Source organism: Mus musculus, chromosome 14 (assembly GCF_000001635.26).
Source record: "Mus musculus strain C57BL/6J chromosome 14, GRCm38.p6 C57BL/6J".
Classification (NCBI taxonomy): Eukaryota; Metazoa; Chordata; class Mammalia; order Rodentia; family Muridae; genus Mus; species Mus musculus.
Window position 1 is genome coordinate 66724962 of NC_000080.6, and position 16452 is coordinate 66741413.

Here is a 16452-nt window from a genome sequence, read left to right on the forward strand (position 1 = left end):
CAGCATGGAGACCACAGGAAGAGAGCATGTGAAACTAGCCTTGGGTCAGGTCGACACAAGGTTAAGGCAGCATGGTTGGGAAGGAAAGAGGGGCTCAGAAATTGAGGAGTGAACGGAAGGGTGAGATTTATGAATGCCACCCTGGACTCTCAGCAGAAATAGGATCCTTAAAGGAACCTCTCAAATCACTTTAATAGCTTCTTGTTCAGAGGGCATATGGGCTGTGTGTTGTTGCTGCTGTTAGCTGAAAATTCTTCAAATAAGGAAAATACCTCCCCCTGTCTAGCTGATTTGTTTGTAATGAAGTCTCCAGATGAGGTGGATTTTGCCATACCCAGTTCATCTCTGCTTCCCTCAGTCACTAAGCCCAGGAAAAGGCAGAGGTTTGTAAAAATGAGCGGCCTTAATCACTTTGCTGTCACCATGAGAGAGAAATATTGGAAAATATATAGGCATTGGAATGCAAAGTGAATTTTCTCCAAGAATTGACCATATTTGCACAAAGCCTCTCATCACGTTAACATAGACAGCTTTCTCTGCTCTCAGATGAAGTCTGAAAAGCTTAAGTCTAATTCAGCTTTTCCCTGACCACTCATCTATCTCACTGATCACGTATACCATTCTTTCCAAGAAATGAGTGTGCAGATCAAAGAACAACTTCAGGTCTTGATCCCGAGGCACTCCCCACCTTGTGTAGGAATAGAAAACATGTCCTTTCTCTCACTGGCCTAGAACACACTAAGTAGGCAAGATTGGTTGACCAGAAAGCTTCAAGGATCTACCTATCTCTACCTCCTCAGCGCTAGATGAGCATGTGCCACCACATCTGTATTTTTTTTTTCATCTGAGTTCTGGTGACCAAAGTCAGGTCTTCAGGCTTGCAATGCCATCTCCCCAGCCCAGAAGTCATATTACGCACACTATTATTAATGATAGTTAAATTATATGCAAAAAGTTCATCACACTGCCTAACTCAAGACATAGTTGGTGACTCGAACCTTTGTTTTAATGATTAGACAGCACAAAAACCTTTTAACCTAAAGTATAAAACTTCCTCAGCTGCAGATTTTCCATAATAAACACCTGTCAACTCATATGTGTATTTGTGTGTCTGTGTACATTAGTGTGTCTGTGTTTGTTGTGTATGTACACAACTGCTCATGTGTCTGTGTGTGTATGTGCGTGTGCGAGTGCATGTGTGTGGTTTCTTTGAGACACATTGAACTTGACAAGAATTGTGCTTCAGAGATAAATGTTCCCCACCAACTGCCCCACTGATCTGGGTTTTGACTTCCATGACATGTAAGTTTTACCGGATTGAACTCAGAATACTGTTGGCTGGAGTCAACTGTAAGAATATCCAGCATGCATGTTAGGAATCCTGACTCTGAGAAGTCTGCAGCTTAGAAAGTAGGAAAATAAAGATCACAGTCTTCCCAGCATGGATAGAGAAGGTGGCTCATGAAAGCCCGCTCTTGGCTGAGGATATTTCAGCAGCTGATGGCTGCCGGAAGAGACAAGAGCATTGGTCTTCTTCAAAAATGCAGCCCCTGTCAGGCCGCCCCTGCTGCAGTGCACACTCAGCACTAAGTGTGCTCCATGCATTTTAGAAAGAAAGGAAAAAAATGTGGGGCCCTGAGGAAGACTGTCATTCCACCTTCCTCTTTATTCAAAAAGAAAAACTGAAGCCCATGGGGGGTGGGGGGCAGTGCTAATAAGGCTCCCCCAAAGCCGCTCACTCACCTGAGTGGTCAAAGAACTGTTACAGGAAGCAAGGGAAGAAAGCAGACCGGGTCAAGCTTGAAATGTGGAGGAGGGATGAGAGGACTGTGAAACCATCCTTCAAACCTGGCTGAAAGGAGTGAAGAGGAACATTTGGGGGATGCATAATTTATACACTGCCTTTTGGGGGTGCATACTTCATGCAATGCCTTTTGGGTGGAAAAATAAGGTGTGGGGGCTAGGCATTCTAGATCCCTATGTTTACAAAAGATAGGGTCGGGTAATCACAGTTTTCTCTCCTCAGGACAGGGTCTATCTGTATAGCCCTAGCTAGCTAGTCTTGGAACTCTCTCTGTAGGCCAGGCTGGCCTCACATTCTGCCTTCAGAGTGCTAGGATTAAAGGCATGCACTACCACTCTCAGCTAGGGTCATCACATTTTAACATGATGTGAATTGGAGTGTACCCACTTTATTTTATCACTTGGGCAAAACTGAGTGTTAAATGTGATGCCACACTCTGCAAAGCTCAGAGGAAGCCTACAGATGATTCCCTACCACTGAGAGAGGAGGCCAGGTCAAATCTATCTGTGTGAAATGGTCTTTGAAAACCTAGTAAATGAGTTACCAGCCAATGTGAGACACTCATTTGAATCGGGACATTTTTGAAACTTTTTATAAATATGAAAACCATGTGTGTTGTTTGTGGTTCTGATTGGCCTCTTGACTGGCCAATCATATATGTTCTTTGTGTTCTCTTTCAGGGTCCTTCTTCCCGAATTTCAAGCCACCGGAAACAGTTTTCAAAATAGTATTTTGGCTTGGGTACCTAAATAGTTGCATCAACCCTATCATATACCCATGCTCCAGCCAGGAGTTCAAGAAAGCCTTTCAGAATGTGCTGCGAATCCAGTGTCTTCGCAGAAGGCAGTCTTCCAAGCATGCCCTGGGCTACACTCTGCACCCACCCAGCCAGGCTGTAGAGGGGCAGCACAGAGGCATGGTGCGTATCCCGGTGGGCTCAGGAGAGACTTTCTATAAGATCTCCAAGACAGATGGAGTCCGTGAATGGAAGTTTTTCTCTTCCATGCCCCAGGGATCGGCCAGGATTACCATGCCGAAGGACCAATCCGCCTGTACCACAGCCCGGGTGAGAAGTAAAAGCTTTTTGCAGGTCTGCTGCTGTGTGGGGTCGTCGACCCCACGCCCTGAAGAAAATCACCAAGTTCCAACCATTAAGATCCACACCATCTCCCTCGGTGAAAACGGGGAGGAAGTCTAGAGGATGGGAAAGGTCACAGGAAAAGGGATGACACTAGGTACTGTTGATTTTCCCACTCGGAAGGCCAGGTCCATTCAACAAGGGGACCATCTGGGGAAGGGGAGAAGGAGGGTACCTGTTTATCGGGTGAGCGGGTAGGGCACAGGGGAAGAGGCGGGATGTAGGGCTAACTAACTGCTTCTAAAGGACGGGCGGCCAGTTTCCCTCAGTCTTTCTCTGATCCTGCCTTCCACTGCTGACCCTTTCAACAAGAAATACCATGGGAAAGAAAATCTCATACACAATCCAGAAGACTATAAATACAGGATGATGATTTCATTGTGAATATTTTGAGCACACACTCTAAGTTTGGAGCTATTTCTTGATGGAAGGGAGGGGACTTTATTTTCAGGCTGAACCTACTAGCGACTACATTTGACATTTATGGAGAGGGGACCTAGACAGAAAGGAGTGCAAGGTAATGACCAACATGCTTTTAGAGCAAGTTGGACCACACCATATTCTCAGCTTTGGGTGAAACTGGTCAGGGGGGCTTCCCAATGGTTGCTCTCTGACTGGTTCCTTAGCCCCATTTGAAACTGGAGTGCATTTTCCACTCTTGGATCTGAGGAGTGTGGCCAGGACTAACCAAGGACAGCATGCTTTTATCAAGAGAATAAGGTGTGCCTGGGACAGCACTTCCCAGAACTGGTGAAGGAAGGCTCCCTCTTTTATCTCCCTTAAGGAGCAAGAGGCTGGGATGGGATGGATACTAACGCCCTGCTAATGCCCTGCTTATTCCGCATCCTCTTTGATGTGACGAGCTACTCACCTTGCCTAGAACTCCATAATGGAAATCCAGGCATGGCAGAATGCTGGCTTCCATTTCCTTCCACTCTGTGTCGTGAATGGAGTTCATTTGTGGCATGAAGAATGAGTCTTAGGGTCCAGGTGCACCCCCGCCTGAGCTTCCAAACATATTGATGCCTACCCTCAAACACTTTAATTCATTGCCAAACAACTGCCAAAATTGATTCCTACTTTTTGCAAAACCTGGGAAGATGTGCTCTTTTCTTTCTTTCTTTCTTTCTTTCTTTCTTTCTTCCTTCCTTCCTTCCTTCCTTCCTTTCTTTTTCTTTTTTTTCTTTCTTTCTTTCTTTTTTTTTTTTTTTGCTTTTGCTTTATATATGCCAAATCCTTGCATTCTTAGTAATCCAGATTATTGCAAGTGGTGCCTAGGCTAATCACATGTAAAAACTAAACTATACCTGCCATTCCACTGTAAAAATTGTAAGATAAGGTGTTTGTCTGTGGCACCAACCCTAACAAGAATCACAACTACCAATGCTTTTTATAACGTCTTCCCCTGCTCACCTAATTTCTCCTAAGAGCTTCCGAGCTGGTTGAAGCTACCATGAAATCTTCTCAGTGAGGCTCCTGGCCTTCCCTTCCCAACTTTCCTTTCCTCCGTTACATCAGATGGAACTCTCTTCTATCGGCCTAAGGGTAAATCTCTACCCACTTTGCAATGGAGGAGCTGTGTGCATTGGCTGTGGCGGCTGTGGTTGGTTGTCTTGGAACTTTGACTATGACCTGCTTTCTCTACCTTTTCCTGGACCCTGTCTTCTCATTGGCCAGCTAGGTCGTTACTCAGCCTTGCGTTCTGAACTTGGCTTCTGTCACTAAAAGTTGGCTGGGATTCTAGGCTCTTGGGCTCTTTGCATAGCTCTTAACAGCTCTAACAGATGTGGGTGTGTTGACATCTGGAGAGACCTCCAGGACACAAACCTGGTTCATTTTCTCTATAGGCTTCGCTGTTCACAATATCATACTTCTAAATCTGAATTCTAAAACCCATTCTTGGTCGTGTCATTCCCTCATAAAAGGGCATCTTGACGGGAATAGGGATCTTAGCTCTTCTTCAGCGGGGTACCATTCCATGTTACTGATCATCATTAAATCCCTTGATAATAAAATGTAAATGTTAAAAGTGAGAAAGCTCGGGAATACTAAAAAAGCCACCGTTGGCACCGTTGCTAATGAGGAAAAGGAAAAAAAAAACCAACTAGAAAATGAGTTGTCAGATAAAACCTTGACAATCATACCTTGTAAAGTTCCCCCATAAACCATTGCCTGCACACTCTGCTGGCACTCCTCCCTCCAACAGCCAAATACCTAACAGCTTTTTCCACTCCCACAGCAGGACACTAGATAGAAACACACCAACTTTATAAGAAATTGATAATGTCGCCAAAACATAGTGTCAAGCACGGGATAAACAACTTAAAAGTGAACTTGTGTTTAATCATCCACCAGAAATGCCTGTACCGTTGAGTGTGCCAAAAACCGAAGTGGCTGCAGCCAAACAAATGATTGTCATATTTATATTCACGTGTTTACTGTTTCTATTTGGAGTTTGAGGAATTTACCCAGAGTAACCTCAGTTAGAATGTCCTCTTCTCTGTGTTCTAGAAAACGATCGCTTTAGGATTGTCCCTATGTCACAAAATCAATCCGACATTATGGTAGCAAATTTTGAGTCTCATCTTACATTCAGACTGTGTGTACGAAGAGGGACCTTGAATCTCTTTGCTTGAAAACTTTCTCCAGGGCATCAGACCTGCCGTTCAGTTGGTGGAGTGCTTGCCTGGTATACACTTGCCCCGCAGCACCTAATTTCTGAGTGGTGGCTCACGACTGTAAACTCAGCTTTCAGGAAGTGCAAACAGGGGGATCAAGAATTCAAGGTCGTCCTTGAATACTTAGTAAGTTTGAGCCAGCCTAGACTACTCGAGACTCTGTCTCAAAAAAATAAATAAATAGATAGATCCAGGCTATCCACTGTGAAAAAAGAACTTTCCTTTCCATAGGCTCATCTACGACTGCTTCTGCGTGGAATCCCTCTGCATTTGACACCCTGCATTTGCAGAGCAGCAAGGCTTCTGGTGCTCCTCCAGGATTGCCAGACATGGTTTATATGAACACTTAGGAAGAATGCCTCTTCAAAAACCTATACAAACAAAAACCTACACATTCCAGCTTTTATTTTACAACTTAGCAAGAACAGAAGAGGCTGGCGGCATCCCACCAGGGATTGCAGGCCATGTACTGGGCATGTTAATTTTCATGGATGCCACTCAGAGAGGAAGGCTCCGAATGCTGGCCTCCAGGTAGCCAGAGACAGGCCATTGATACGCAGCTGTACATTTTAGCTTGCTTCCTTTTCTATATGAATCATCAAGAAGACCTCCTAGACCAGCAGGTTTTGGGGCGAAAGCCTGGGAGCGAAACTTTTTTAGGAACTATTTTCTTGAGCAGGTAATTGTTCCTGCGTTAATCACTGTTCCCTAATCACCACTAACAAACATTCCTAATTGCTTCTCGGGAGAGCTCTGTCCCCATCCTCTTGCCAAAATATGATGCTGCCTCTTCAATGAATGCCTGCTGACTTAATTAGGGAAGAGACTGGCTCCTCAGCGAAGGGAAAAGTGAACAGGTGGATGTTTAAGCAAGCAGATGAAAGGCAAGCGAAAACCAGAGAGACAAGAGAAGAGAGGGGTAGCAGATACACAGGCATCAGATATACTCACTATCACTATGGTCTCTTTTTTACACTACCAGGGCTTTTATCCATGAAACCACCTGTGCGACAGACAGACCCAGTTGGAACACTTCACCAGCTTTGGGCCTCCAAACTGATGCTGAGGAGCTGGCTGAGGCCACATCTTCCAAAAGCCATGGCAACAGTGGCCTCTGGCCCTCCAAGGTCCCTGCAGGATGAAGGAGTGAACTTGACTGTTGGGGGTCTGGGCTGGGAAGCAAGCTAGGATTTCAGCATATAATGTTGGCCCCTGGGCAAAGGTGGCATTGGCAGGGTCCCCTTCATGTTTCCCAGACCCTATGGCATACGAGTGAGCTGAGAAATAGGCTTACTTGCTCTCTGTAGGAGAATGTCATGGTTCAAAACACCACTGCCAAACTTACAAAGGCCGTAGGAGTGGCAGGGACCATGAAAGGGGAAAATTGACCAAAGCTGTGGCTCAAAGCAGGGAGTTTAGTCACGATTTCCCGTGACTGGTAAGCAAGCAACTGCCCTGAAACTGGAGGTTTATTCATTTCAGAGGGGGAGATAATGGCCTTTTCTTTCATATGGCTTGGGAGTTCTTGCCACACTGTCCCTGTAGCACACTCAGAGCCATCTCACTATAAGCTGGAGGTGATGGTTTGTTAAGCCATGAAAATACAGACTTAAGTGATAAAAAAAAAATCTTAGTGTAACTTAGCATTGCATTTAGAGAAAAGAATATGATGATCATCCTGGTCTATGAAACAGGCTGAATAAAATAAGTGTATGTGAACATCATAGGGAATTAAGACAGAAATTCCAATGTGAATTTAATTTACTGTGCCTCACCACATGCTTATCAAATCTTTCTTGGCTCATTCCTGTGTAGGAGAAGAAAAGGAAGGAGTTTTGGGTTTTTTTTTTGTTTGTTTGTTTTTTCTTTTTTGAATCTACTTTTGGTATGTGAAGAAATAGAAGTTATGAGTCAAGGACTTCTTTGAACACCCTCATATTTAATCTGTCTCGGAGATGCTTCCATGTCCCCCAGTGTCCGCTGTGTATTTTGACTCACTGACTTTCATAGTGAACTGCTTCAGTTTAACTCCAGATCTGTCTGGACCTTCTCCCCTCCCATCCTGGCCAACCACTGGGAAGAACTTGTTTTCTTGGCTAACAGACAGGCACATGTCATTTTGTTCTGTCGCCATAGATAAGCTGCTACAAAGCCAGGGGAGAGTCAGGGCAAGAGTTGATTTGCTCAATAGTGTGACATGTAAGGTCAAAACCAGCTGTGACTGTCACCCTGAGGTTCCCAAAGGAAACCTGTGGGCCATTGGGTACACTCTGACCAGCAGCCCCAGATGGCCCCTCTTCACTGCACCACCCTGGTATGAAACCAAAGAGGGTAATGACAGTCCCCAGTGTATGAGCTGGCAGGGTTCTGTGTTCGTCTGCTCAGAAGTCAAGAATGTGTTTTTCCAAGAGGCATTGTTACAAATGGGGGTTGGGGGGTTGTTCCTAAAGAAGCCAAAAGTAAATAACTAAATACCTGTTTTATGTATACCAGGAGTTGGCCTGCTATTTCCATGAATGAGAAACATTTTAGGCATGATAAACTGTATGGTCTCTGTTTTGGCTCTGGCAGGAGGCCATGGACAGTCCTTTAAAAATATAGAGTCATCGATAGCTCAAAAGACAGGTTTATCCAATGGGACACAATTTTTCATCCCTGATGCAAACCACTTGGAATGGTTTCTGAAGAACTCAACCTCTCATGGTCTGGACATCTTTCATGTGCTCTCTAAGTCAGCTTTGCTTCTCCATCATGGTCTTGTGTCTCTTATTTTTGTCTTTTGTTTTTGTTTTTTTTCATATAAACTTTCCCTCCTAAGAGTTCCTTAAACTCTTTCAAGGCCTTGATGAACTCATAAATTAAACTCAGTTCCCCCTTTACCTTGAACAATGACTAATCCATCGGGTGACAAATCCCAGGCTAATGATCCACGGGGCTGCTGTTGTCTCCAACGTTCTGTTTCTTGTTCCTCGAAACACACATCGTCCTGTGCGCCCCCTGGAACTTGGGATTGCCCTTTTCATGGTCCCTGCCATTGAACTTGATGGAAAACTTCCGCTCTGAAGAATCTTCCCCAACATGGGTGTTCCAGTTTTTGCCAGGAGCTTCGGCCTTTATATCCCTGTGTTCATTTATCGGGTGCATTTTTACACAGTTCTGCGGGCTTGCCCAGCTTCAGCAACATTCACTGGCTTCATCGCAGTCCTGGATGCTAGAAGTCCAAAATCAAGGCTTTGGTTTCCTGCCGTGATCCCTACCCCAGAACCTCTTGGGCAGGAGATGTCTCTGGTCTCACTATCTCCATCACATTGCAGTGCCTTGTCTAGAGTGTCACATCTTTAGCATTAGTCCAATCTAGAAATGAGGAAAAGAAAATGTATTGTGGGATCAAAACCTACAGAAGTGTTCAGAGGCAGAAGCCATCCCAAGACAGGTCTGAAAGGGTGGGTCTCTGTCTTGATGGATCCACTAAAGATATCTGGTTTGTTGTTGTTGTTGTTTCATCCTCTCTGATCAAAATCTGAGTATGGGATAATGACTTCTCAACATGCAATGTCTCCCCTTCCTAGTCCCTGTGTCATACCACAAGTGACAGTGGTTGTAAAAAGCAGAGGCACGGGCACATTAACAAACAGTAAGCCCACGTGCAGAAACTTTCTACTATAGAAGAGGTGCTCAAAATCCAGCTGATAAGGGCTGGAGAGATGGCTCAGCAGTTAAGAGCACCAACTGTTCTTCCAGAGGTTCTTAGTTCGATTCCCAGCAACCACATGGTTGTAATGAGATCAGATTCCCTTTTCTGGTGTGTCTGAAGATAGCAACAGTGTATTCACATACATTAAATAAATAAGTAAATAAGTAAATATATAAATAAATAAACTTTTTTTAAAGATCCAGCTGATAAAATAGGAACGCTATTGACTTAGTGTTTTAATTCTGTGAACAAACACTATGACCAAGGCAACTCTTATAAGGAAAACATTTCATTGGGGCTGGCTTACAGGTTTTGAGGTTCAGTCCATTATCAAGGTGGGAATATGGCAGCATCTTGGCAGGCATGGTGCAGGAGGAGCTAAGAGTTCTACATCTTCATCTGAAGGCTGCTAGTGGAAGATTGACTTCCAGACAACTAGGGTGAGAGTCTTAAGTCCACGCCCACAGTGACACACCTACTCCAACCAGGTCACACCTATTCCAACAAGGTCACACCTCCAAATGGTGCCACTCCCTGGTCCAAGAATATACAAACCATCACAGCTATTAAGAAGGGTGACCTGCAAGTACCTTAGATACTTAGTAGCAATTTATTGCCAGTTTCCTACAAACTTGTTTTTGTTTTGTGGGGTTTTTTTTTAGAGTGAACCCCTTACTGGGGAACAAGTTAATTAAAAGATAGAGACCTTGCTTGCTCTCACCTCCATTCCTGGCAGCCAGCCTGACTCTTGCCTTCCTAGATTGAGTACCGCACCCAACCCTCATCCCTAACTTCAAGTGAGAGCAGGAGGTCTGCTAGAGCCATCCTGTCTCAGCTTCGAAAGCCCACATCAAAATGCATGCTTTCCTCATCAGAGGTGAAGGAAGAGAATCTGTATTCTCTGGACCTGACAAGTTACAAACAGCATCCTTTCAGTTATAACTATGGTGACCTAACCCAAGCTTGCAGACACCAAGATCATCTCACGCCTTCCTGTGACTCAGATGGATGGTGCAGAAGGAAGGCTTAAGTCGTGAAAAGTCGATTTTGTAGGTCTGTGAGGGTTAAGCCAACTTGTGAAGTCTTTGCCTTGCAAGCATCAAGAATTCCCTAGAAACCATGAAAGAAAAAAGGAAGAGAAAACTGACAGGAAGGAAGGAAGAAATCAAGGAAAGGAAGGGATCACAGCTCCCAGCACTGAGGGGCAGACAGGTGGATCTCTGGAGCTCGCTGGCTGGCCAGCCTAGTCAAAGCACTGAGTTCCAGGTAAAGGTGAGAGACTATACCTAAAAGACAAGGTAGCCTGCTCCTGAGAGACACTTCCTGAGGAAATTCTCTTGCCTACACACATACACATGCATAGCTATATTTTTAGAACACATGCTCCAAGCTAAGCCCTTTAACACTCTTTGAAATGATAGCATACTAACGGTTGAGACTTTATAGTCACACTGTAAATGAAAGAGTCTCACAGAGAGCTGGCATGAAGATGTGGGCATCTGGAGAGAGGGGAAGGTCTGCAAGGAGTTTGAGAGATAGAAGCCTGAGACTTGACCCACTCATTGCTCTGAAATTCTCTTGTGTGAACCTGAACCAGACTCAGCATGCTGAACCTTGACCTACTCAGCTCCACCCAGACCCCTAGCTCTGGAGGAAAGCCAAAAGAGCTATAGGCAAGGTCATCAGTCCTGGGCTGTAGTGTGCCTCCTCCTGTCTCATGGTGACTCAAAGCAAGCTCCTTGACCTGTCTTCACCTGTGAAATGGGGCAGGGGAGGGTGTGGCAGGTGTGATGGGAATTCAGGAAGATGCCTCATGAGATGATAAAAACCAACCCACTCACAGTGGGCCTCTTCGACCCACCAGGGCACGCCCCGTTTGTGTCATTTTCCCATCCCAGTTCTTCCCTCCACGGATTGAGTGTTATTAAGGCCTAAACACTCCACAGTCAACAACTGATAGAGTAAGTTTTTCCGTTACCCTGAATCCCTCCTCCGGCTCACCTGCAAGATCGGCAGCATCCACAGATGTCTTTTGTATGATTAGAAAGGAAATCAGAAACAGGCTGTGCCCTGCCGGGGCGCTGCACTCCGAAACTCAGACGCCAGCTCTGTTATCTGTACCCTTCCCCCACCGTGCTATTTTCTTTGGATTAGAGATGCTTTTACCTGGAAACTCCACTTTAATTTTTTTTTTTAAGTCAAACTCCCTGAGCTACTTTGAAGATTTCCACCAGGGTGGGACTGTCTAGGCAGGGTGGTGGTTGCGCTTTTCTCGGCTACCAACAGGGTACATTATCACAGCTGTCCTGTGAAAGGCACTACATACTTGGTGCACATGTGTTTATAGGGCTGATGCCACAAGAAAAAAAAAAAAGGCATCCTGATTGCAGGACAAGGGACAGGATTCGACACAGAGCTTCAGTTTAAATTTGTCTAAGGAGTCAGGGCTAAGCAATGCCTGGCAACTGTCAGAAGTAAATGGTTACAAGGCGAACAGCCATTCCCAATTACTAGCAGGGGCAGCTGGAGTTGGCATGGAATTCAGCAGCAACAGGAGCTGTAGGACACATGTTCTCCTTGGATAGTGCCATGGGCCATTCCAAGGACCTCTGGGCACCTCTGGACAAGTGACTTCATGGGAAGGTTCACACCACAAGCATCACTGAGCATGGCTGGCATATTTGGGAGGCTGTGTCTGGCAGAGGTTGGCCACCGTCTCGATGCCAGCAGTCTCTCATGACTCCAAACCTCAAATCTGCTCTAAGCAGAAGGGAAAAGTCGGCTTGTGAGCTGAGCTTTTTGGTCCAACTGTGCTTCAGATAAACACAGCCCGTGGCTATTTCAGGTCTCGGTTTTAGGGAGCAGCTGTGAGGTTATGGAAAGAGCCAAGGGGAGAACCTTGACCCAAGTGGCTGTTTCTCTGAGTGCTGGGAGAGAGGAAGCTGGGGCATGGCCCCTCAGAGGTCAGGAGGACATCACGGGGCTGTCCCACTGACGGGGTACAGATGTCTCAATTCTGGGAACCCTCTTTGCCAAGTTCTGACTCTCTAAAAAATGGATGTTTGAAGTTTGGAGTAAAAAATGCTACCCTGTGAAAAGAGAGCATTTTATTGCATTGATACCTGGTGGTCTCAAAGCAGAATATGGGGGCCAGCAAGACGGCTAAACACTTGCCACCAAGCCTGAAGGTCGGAGTTTAGTCCCTGGGATCCACATGGTGGCGAGAGCCAATTCCTTCAGTTGTTCTCTGACCTCCACACATGTGCTTCGCCACACATGTAAAATAAATAAGTAAAATGTAAAACAAAGAAAGCTCATTTTAAAAAAATCAGAATAGGGATCTCTAAAGGTCCACCTACCCTGCATTTTATTGAAATATATGTCTATTACAGGAAGCCAGATACCTATCTGTGACTGATATCCAATCTCCCCAAATTGCCCTCTGTCCTTCTGGGGTCACTCCAGGAGATGCTGAATCCTGCCCGACATGTGGGCATGTCCCTTGCCTAAACATCATCTCACAGGGACACAAATCTCACAGTCACGTCACGGCCTTCAACGCTGGGACACAAGCAGTTCAATATCTATAAAGCAAGCTTAGATAACTTCCCCCAGTGGATTCTTACAAGTTAAACACCCAAGGTGTAATGTGCTGCTCAGTGGCCTGGTATGAATATGGTCTAGTTAATCCCCAACACCACACACAAAAAACGACTGAACACTGAAGTCCCTTTAGTGTCCCTCAAACCCTAGCCTATCCATAGAAGTAGAGGGAAGCCAGCACACAAAACAAATCCCCACCTTCTTCCTGAGGAAGCTCCCACTGCATCCAGCTGTGGGCGCCATCATGGATCTAGGGTGTGGTATGGGCTGTCTGGGACCCGAGGGATGGAGAACCACAATGACAGAGAGAGTCTTCACCTTCAGAACATGCATGGTCCGTGGAGGGGAGGAGCAGATCAATTAATCTGTGAGACGAATAGTTATGAAGGATCCTGTGTGGGAGTTTGGAGGGAAGTGCCCACTAACCACAAAGTTAGGCTTCTCAAAAATATTAACCTTCCTGGATCCTGAGAGAAAAAGACAGTGGGCAATGAAGAAAGTTGCTCCCAGAAAGGAAGAAGCTCACCCATGCAAAGGACCTGTGGCAAATCCATCTTAAATATGGATGGGGGTTGCAGCTCCTTTAGTATGCCAGGCAAATAACTATGGCAGACCCTTGACTCAGCAAACCTCACTCCCCGAGACCTGCAGGCAAATATCTCTCTCTATCTATCTATCTATCTATCTCTCTCTCTCCCTCCCTCCCTCCCTCCCTCCCTCCCTCCCTCTCTCTCTCATGGAAAACTCCTGGAAAAACCAGTACACAGAGAATGTAGGGGCTCTTTTCCAGTAGAACCACCAGGTTTGCCCTGGCTGAAAATCGGAAAGCATTGGTTATCTTGTAGCCTGCATTTGTTGTCAAAGCTTTCTACAATATTATAGTGAGATGCCTGTACAGGAAAAAAAAAATCTAATTTATTTCTCATTGTCCATTCTCTCAAACATGAGGTGTTTAATCCGAAAGAATAGCCAAGGGCTTGAGAAGGCTTAGTAAGAAAATTGTAGGAAAGGCAATTCTGTGCAATTAAGAGTAGAAAAACTGTTATAGCAAGGAAACATTGTACAATATATTTAGGGGGGGAAGGAGTTTTATCTTGCAAAACAATACAGCAGTGAACTGCATGCATCACTACAATGCCCCCCTGGTTGCCTTCCATGCCAGAGAGGAAGGGGCAGTAGCTGTTTCTGCCAGGACAAGTGTGCAGCCAATGGTGTTTGGTGATTATTGCAAATTAAACAGCCCAGGAAGCAGAGGGGAGAGCAGATAAATCGAAGGACTTGGACTACACTTTTACAGCCTGCCGGCGCTTACCAACTTAACTTACTAGGTCTGGGGGAAAGTGTGTCTCAGTAAATAAAAGAAAGCTGCTGCTATTCCAGCACGAACCCTGACATTTGCTGGCCTGATGCAGCTTTTCTGCCTGTCTCTTCCTCAGAGCTGCTGAATATACAAACACACGACTTCCATGCTGCCAGAGATGTAGATGTGGGCTGCCTGGCTGGTTTTAGCTGCCATTATGCTCCCATAACCTTTGATATGTAACATTCCCAGGAGGTACAGCAGTTCCTTACTGCCCAGCGATCGAGAGCTATGCCCACCAGTTTCAGGTTTGGTCTTTGGTCGGTGGAGTTGATAATCATGTTTCCTTCAGTTAGTGTAAATCACGCTAAGAGTCTGGTATGTGCTCTATGCTCTATAAGGGAGAATTCTCTCCCATGTGAAAATAAAGTATCCATGTGTGTGCATTGTTGTACTTGAATTGTGTGCACCATTGTGTATTAATGCATATAGGCCACACTCAGACATCTGCAATGGCTTTGAAGCATCTGATTCCATTTAAATGGACTCCATGCCCTTGGCATGTGCTATGTAAGTGTTTATGAATTTTCTATGCAGCACTTTTACAGGTCCATTTGTTTATGATGTGACATGGTAGACAATCGTGTTGGTTTATGTTCTTCTTGTTTTTCAAGAAAGTAAATGTACATACTACTAAGCAAATGAATAAATTATTAAAATATAGGCTTTATGGATCATGCCCACTGTTGAAAATAAATCTATCTTATTTGTTTCATAATGTGTCTGTCATGATGATGAAAATTTATATGGCCCTTATACATATTGACACCATGTATTTAAGCTTTGTTCAATATTGATGAGTGTTCCCTAATAAAATATTTTAAACGTCTTTCTCTAAATACACAATTCCCTCATTATTCAGTTGTGCTGTGCTGTTAATATGGCTGGTGATAATGAAGTGGGCAGCTGAGGCAAGGAAAGTATACAGGAGAATGGACAGGCACTGTGCATGATGGCTGCATTCAAGGCACAGACAATATGACCAGGTCATCGGGCTTAGAGGAAGGCAGCAAGAGAAGGAAATAATAGAATTCAGATCTGGAGGTGTTAAATGTGTGCTGGGCAGATTGAGGGTCCAGCGGTCAGAAAAAGATGTGTGCAGTCCAGACTGAGGAGAAGTCTCCAATCGAGTTTATTTTCTGACCACAATATCAGAACCTCAGAAGCCCCACTCCCTCTAAATGACCATTCACCATGACCAAGTGAGCTTGGTCCAGTGATACAGAGATAGTTCAAAATGTACAAATCAATACTCGTGATGCATCAGAGTAAGACATGCAAGGGCAGGAATCACACGATCATCTCAACGGATGCAGAAAGGTCCTTGAGGAAGTCTAAAATCCCTTCATGATAAAAACCTCAGAGAACTAGAAATGAAATGGGAAAAAAAAAGCAATGAATGGAAGGGGTTTACCTCAATATGACAAAGGCTTTATATGCCAGACCTACAGCCAACAGAATAGTAAGTGCGGAAAACTAGTAAGTTAGAAGCAAGAGCAGGGTGTCAGTCTGCTCTATTCTCATTCTGCAGAGTATCTGAAGTCTTAGTAGAGAAATAACATAAGAGAAAGAAATAAAAGGACCACAAATAGGAAAGAAAGAAGCCAAATACAAGTAGGCAGATGATACAATCGCATATATAAGAGACCTAAAGATCCCACCAGAAAATTCTTAGGTATGATAAACCCTGTCAGTAAAATATCAGGATATAAATTCAGCATGCCAAACCCAGCACCTTTCCTATATGATAACTTCAAAATATTCCCCTTGCAATAATATCCAAAACTATAGTTACATATTGTATATGCAACACTCGTGTATTCTAAAACACCACACACATACACACACACCCTTGAGAAACACTCCATCTTGAGAAGAAACAAAGCCAGGCCTAGCTTATCGCAGTTACACTTTTCAGAACCATGTTTACAGAAGCAGCATGGTGCTGGGGCAAAAGCGACACCTGAATCAGCAAAACAGAGGATCCAGCACGAAACCCACCCAAGGACAGCCACCCGGCTCTTTACAAAGCTGCCAAAACATACATTTAGTGAAAGACGATCTCTCCAACTAGGAGTTGTGAGAAACATGTTTACTGGTAGAAGAACATGCTAGATTCCTGTCTGTTATCCTGCACAGCAGAGATTCCAAATGTATCTAAGACCTAAACCTCTC

The 16452-nt window shown here is 44.7% G+C and overlaps 1 protein-coding gene across 13 annotated transcripts in view; it reads left to right on the plus strand.

Annotated features, from left to right (window-relative positions):
• The window catches only part of Adra1a (adrenergic receptor, alpha 1a), a 135990-nt gene that overhangs the window by 89711 nt on the left and 29827 nt on the right, over positions 1-16452 (plus strand). For 4 of the 13 annotated variants that reach the window (XM_017315800.2, XM_011244925.3, XM_011244923.3 and 1 more), the window contains exon 3: positions 2485-15118. The exons of 2 other annotated variants lie outside the window; for them this stretch is intronic. In XM_017315800.2, the coding sequence (XP_017171289.1) occupies positions 2485-3002 (518 nt within the window). In that variant the 3' untranslated portion in view covers positions 3003-15118. Of the gene's footprint in view, positions 1-2484; positions 15119-16452 lie in introns of those variants that run through there. 7 more of the 13 variants (NM_013461.4, NM_001271760.1, XM_006518444.4 and 4 more) reach the window with 5 other exon arrangements.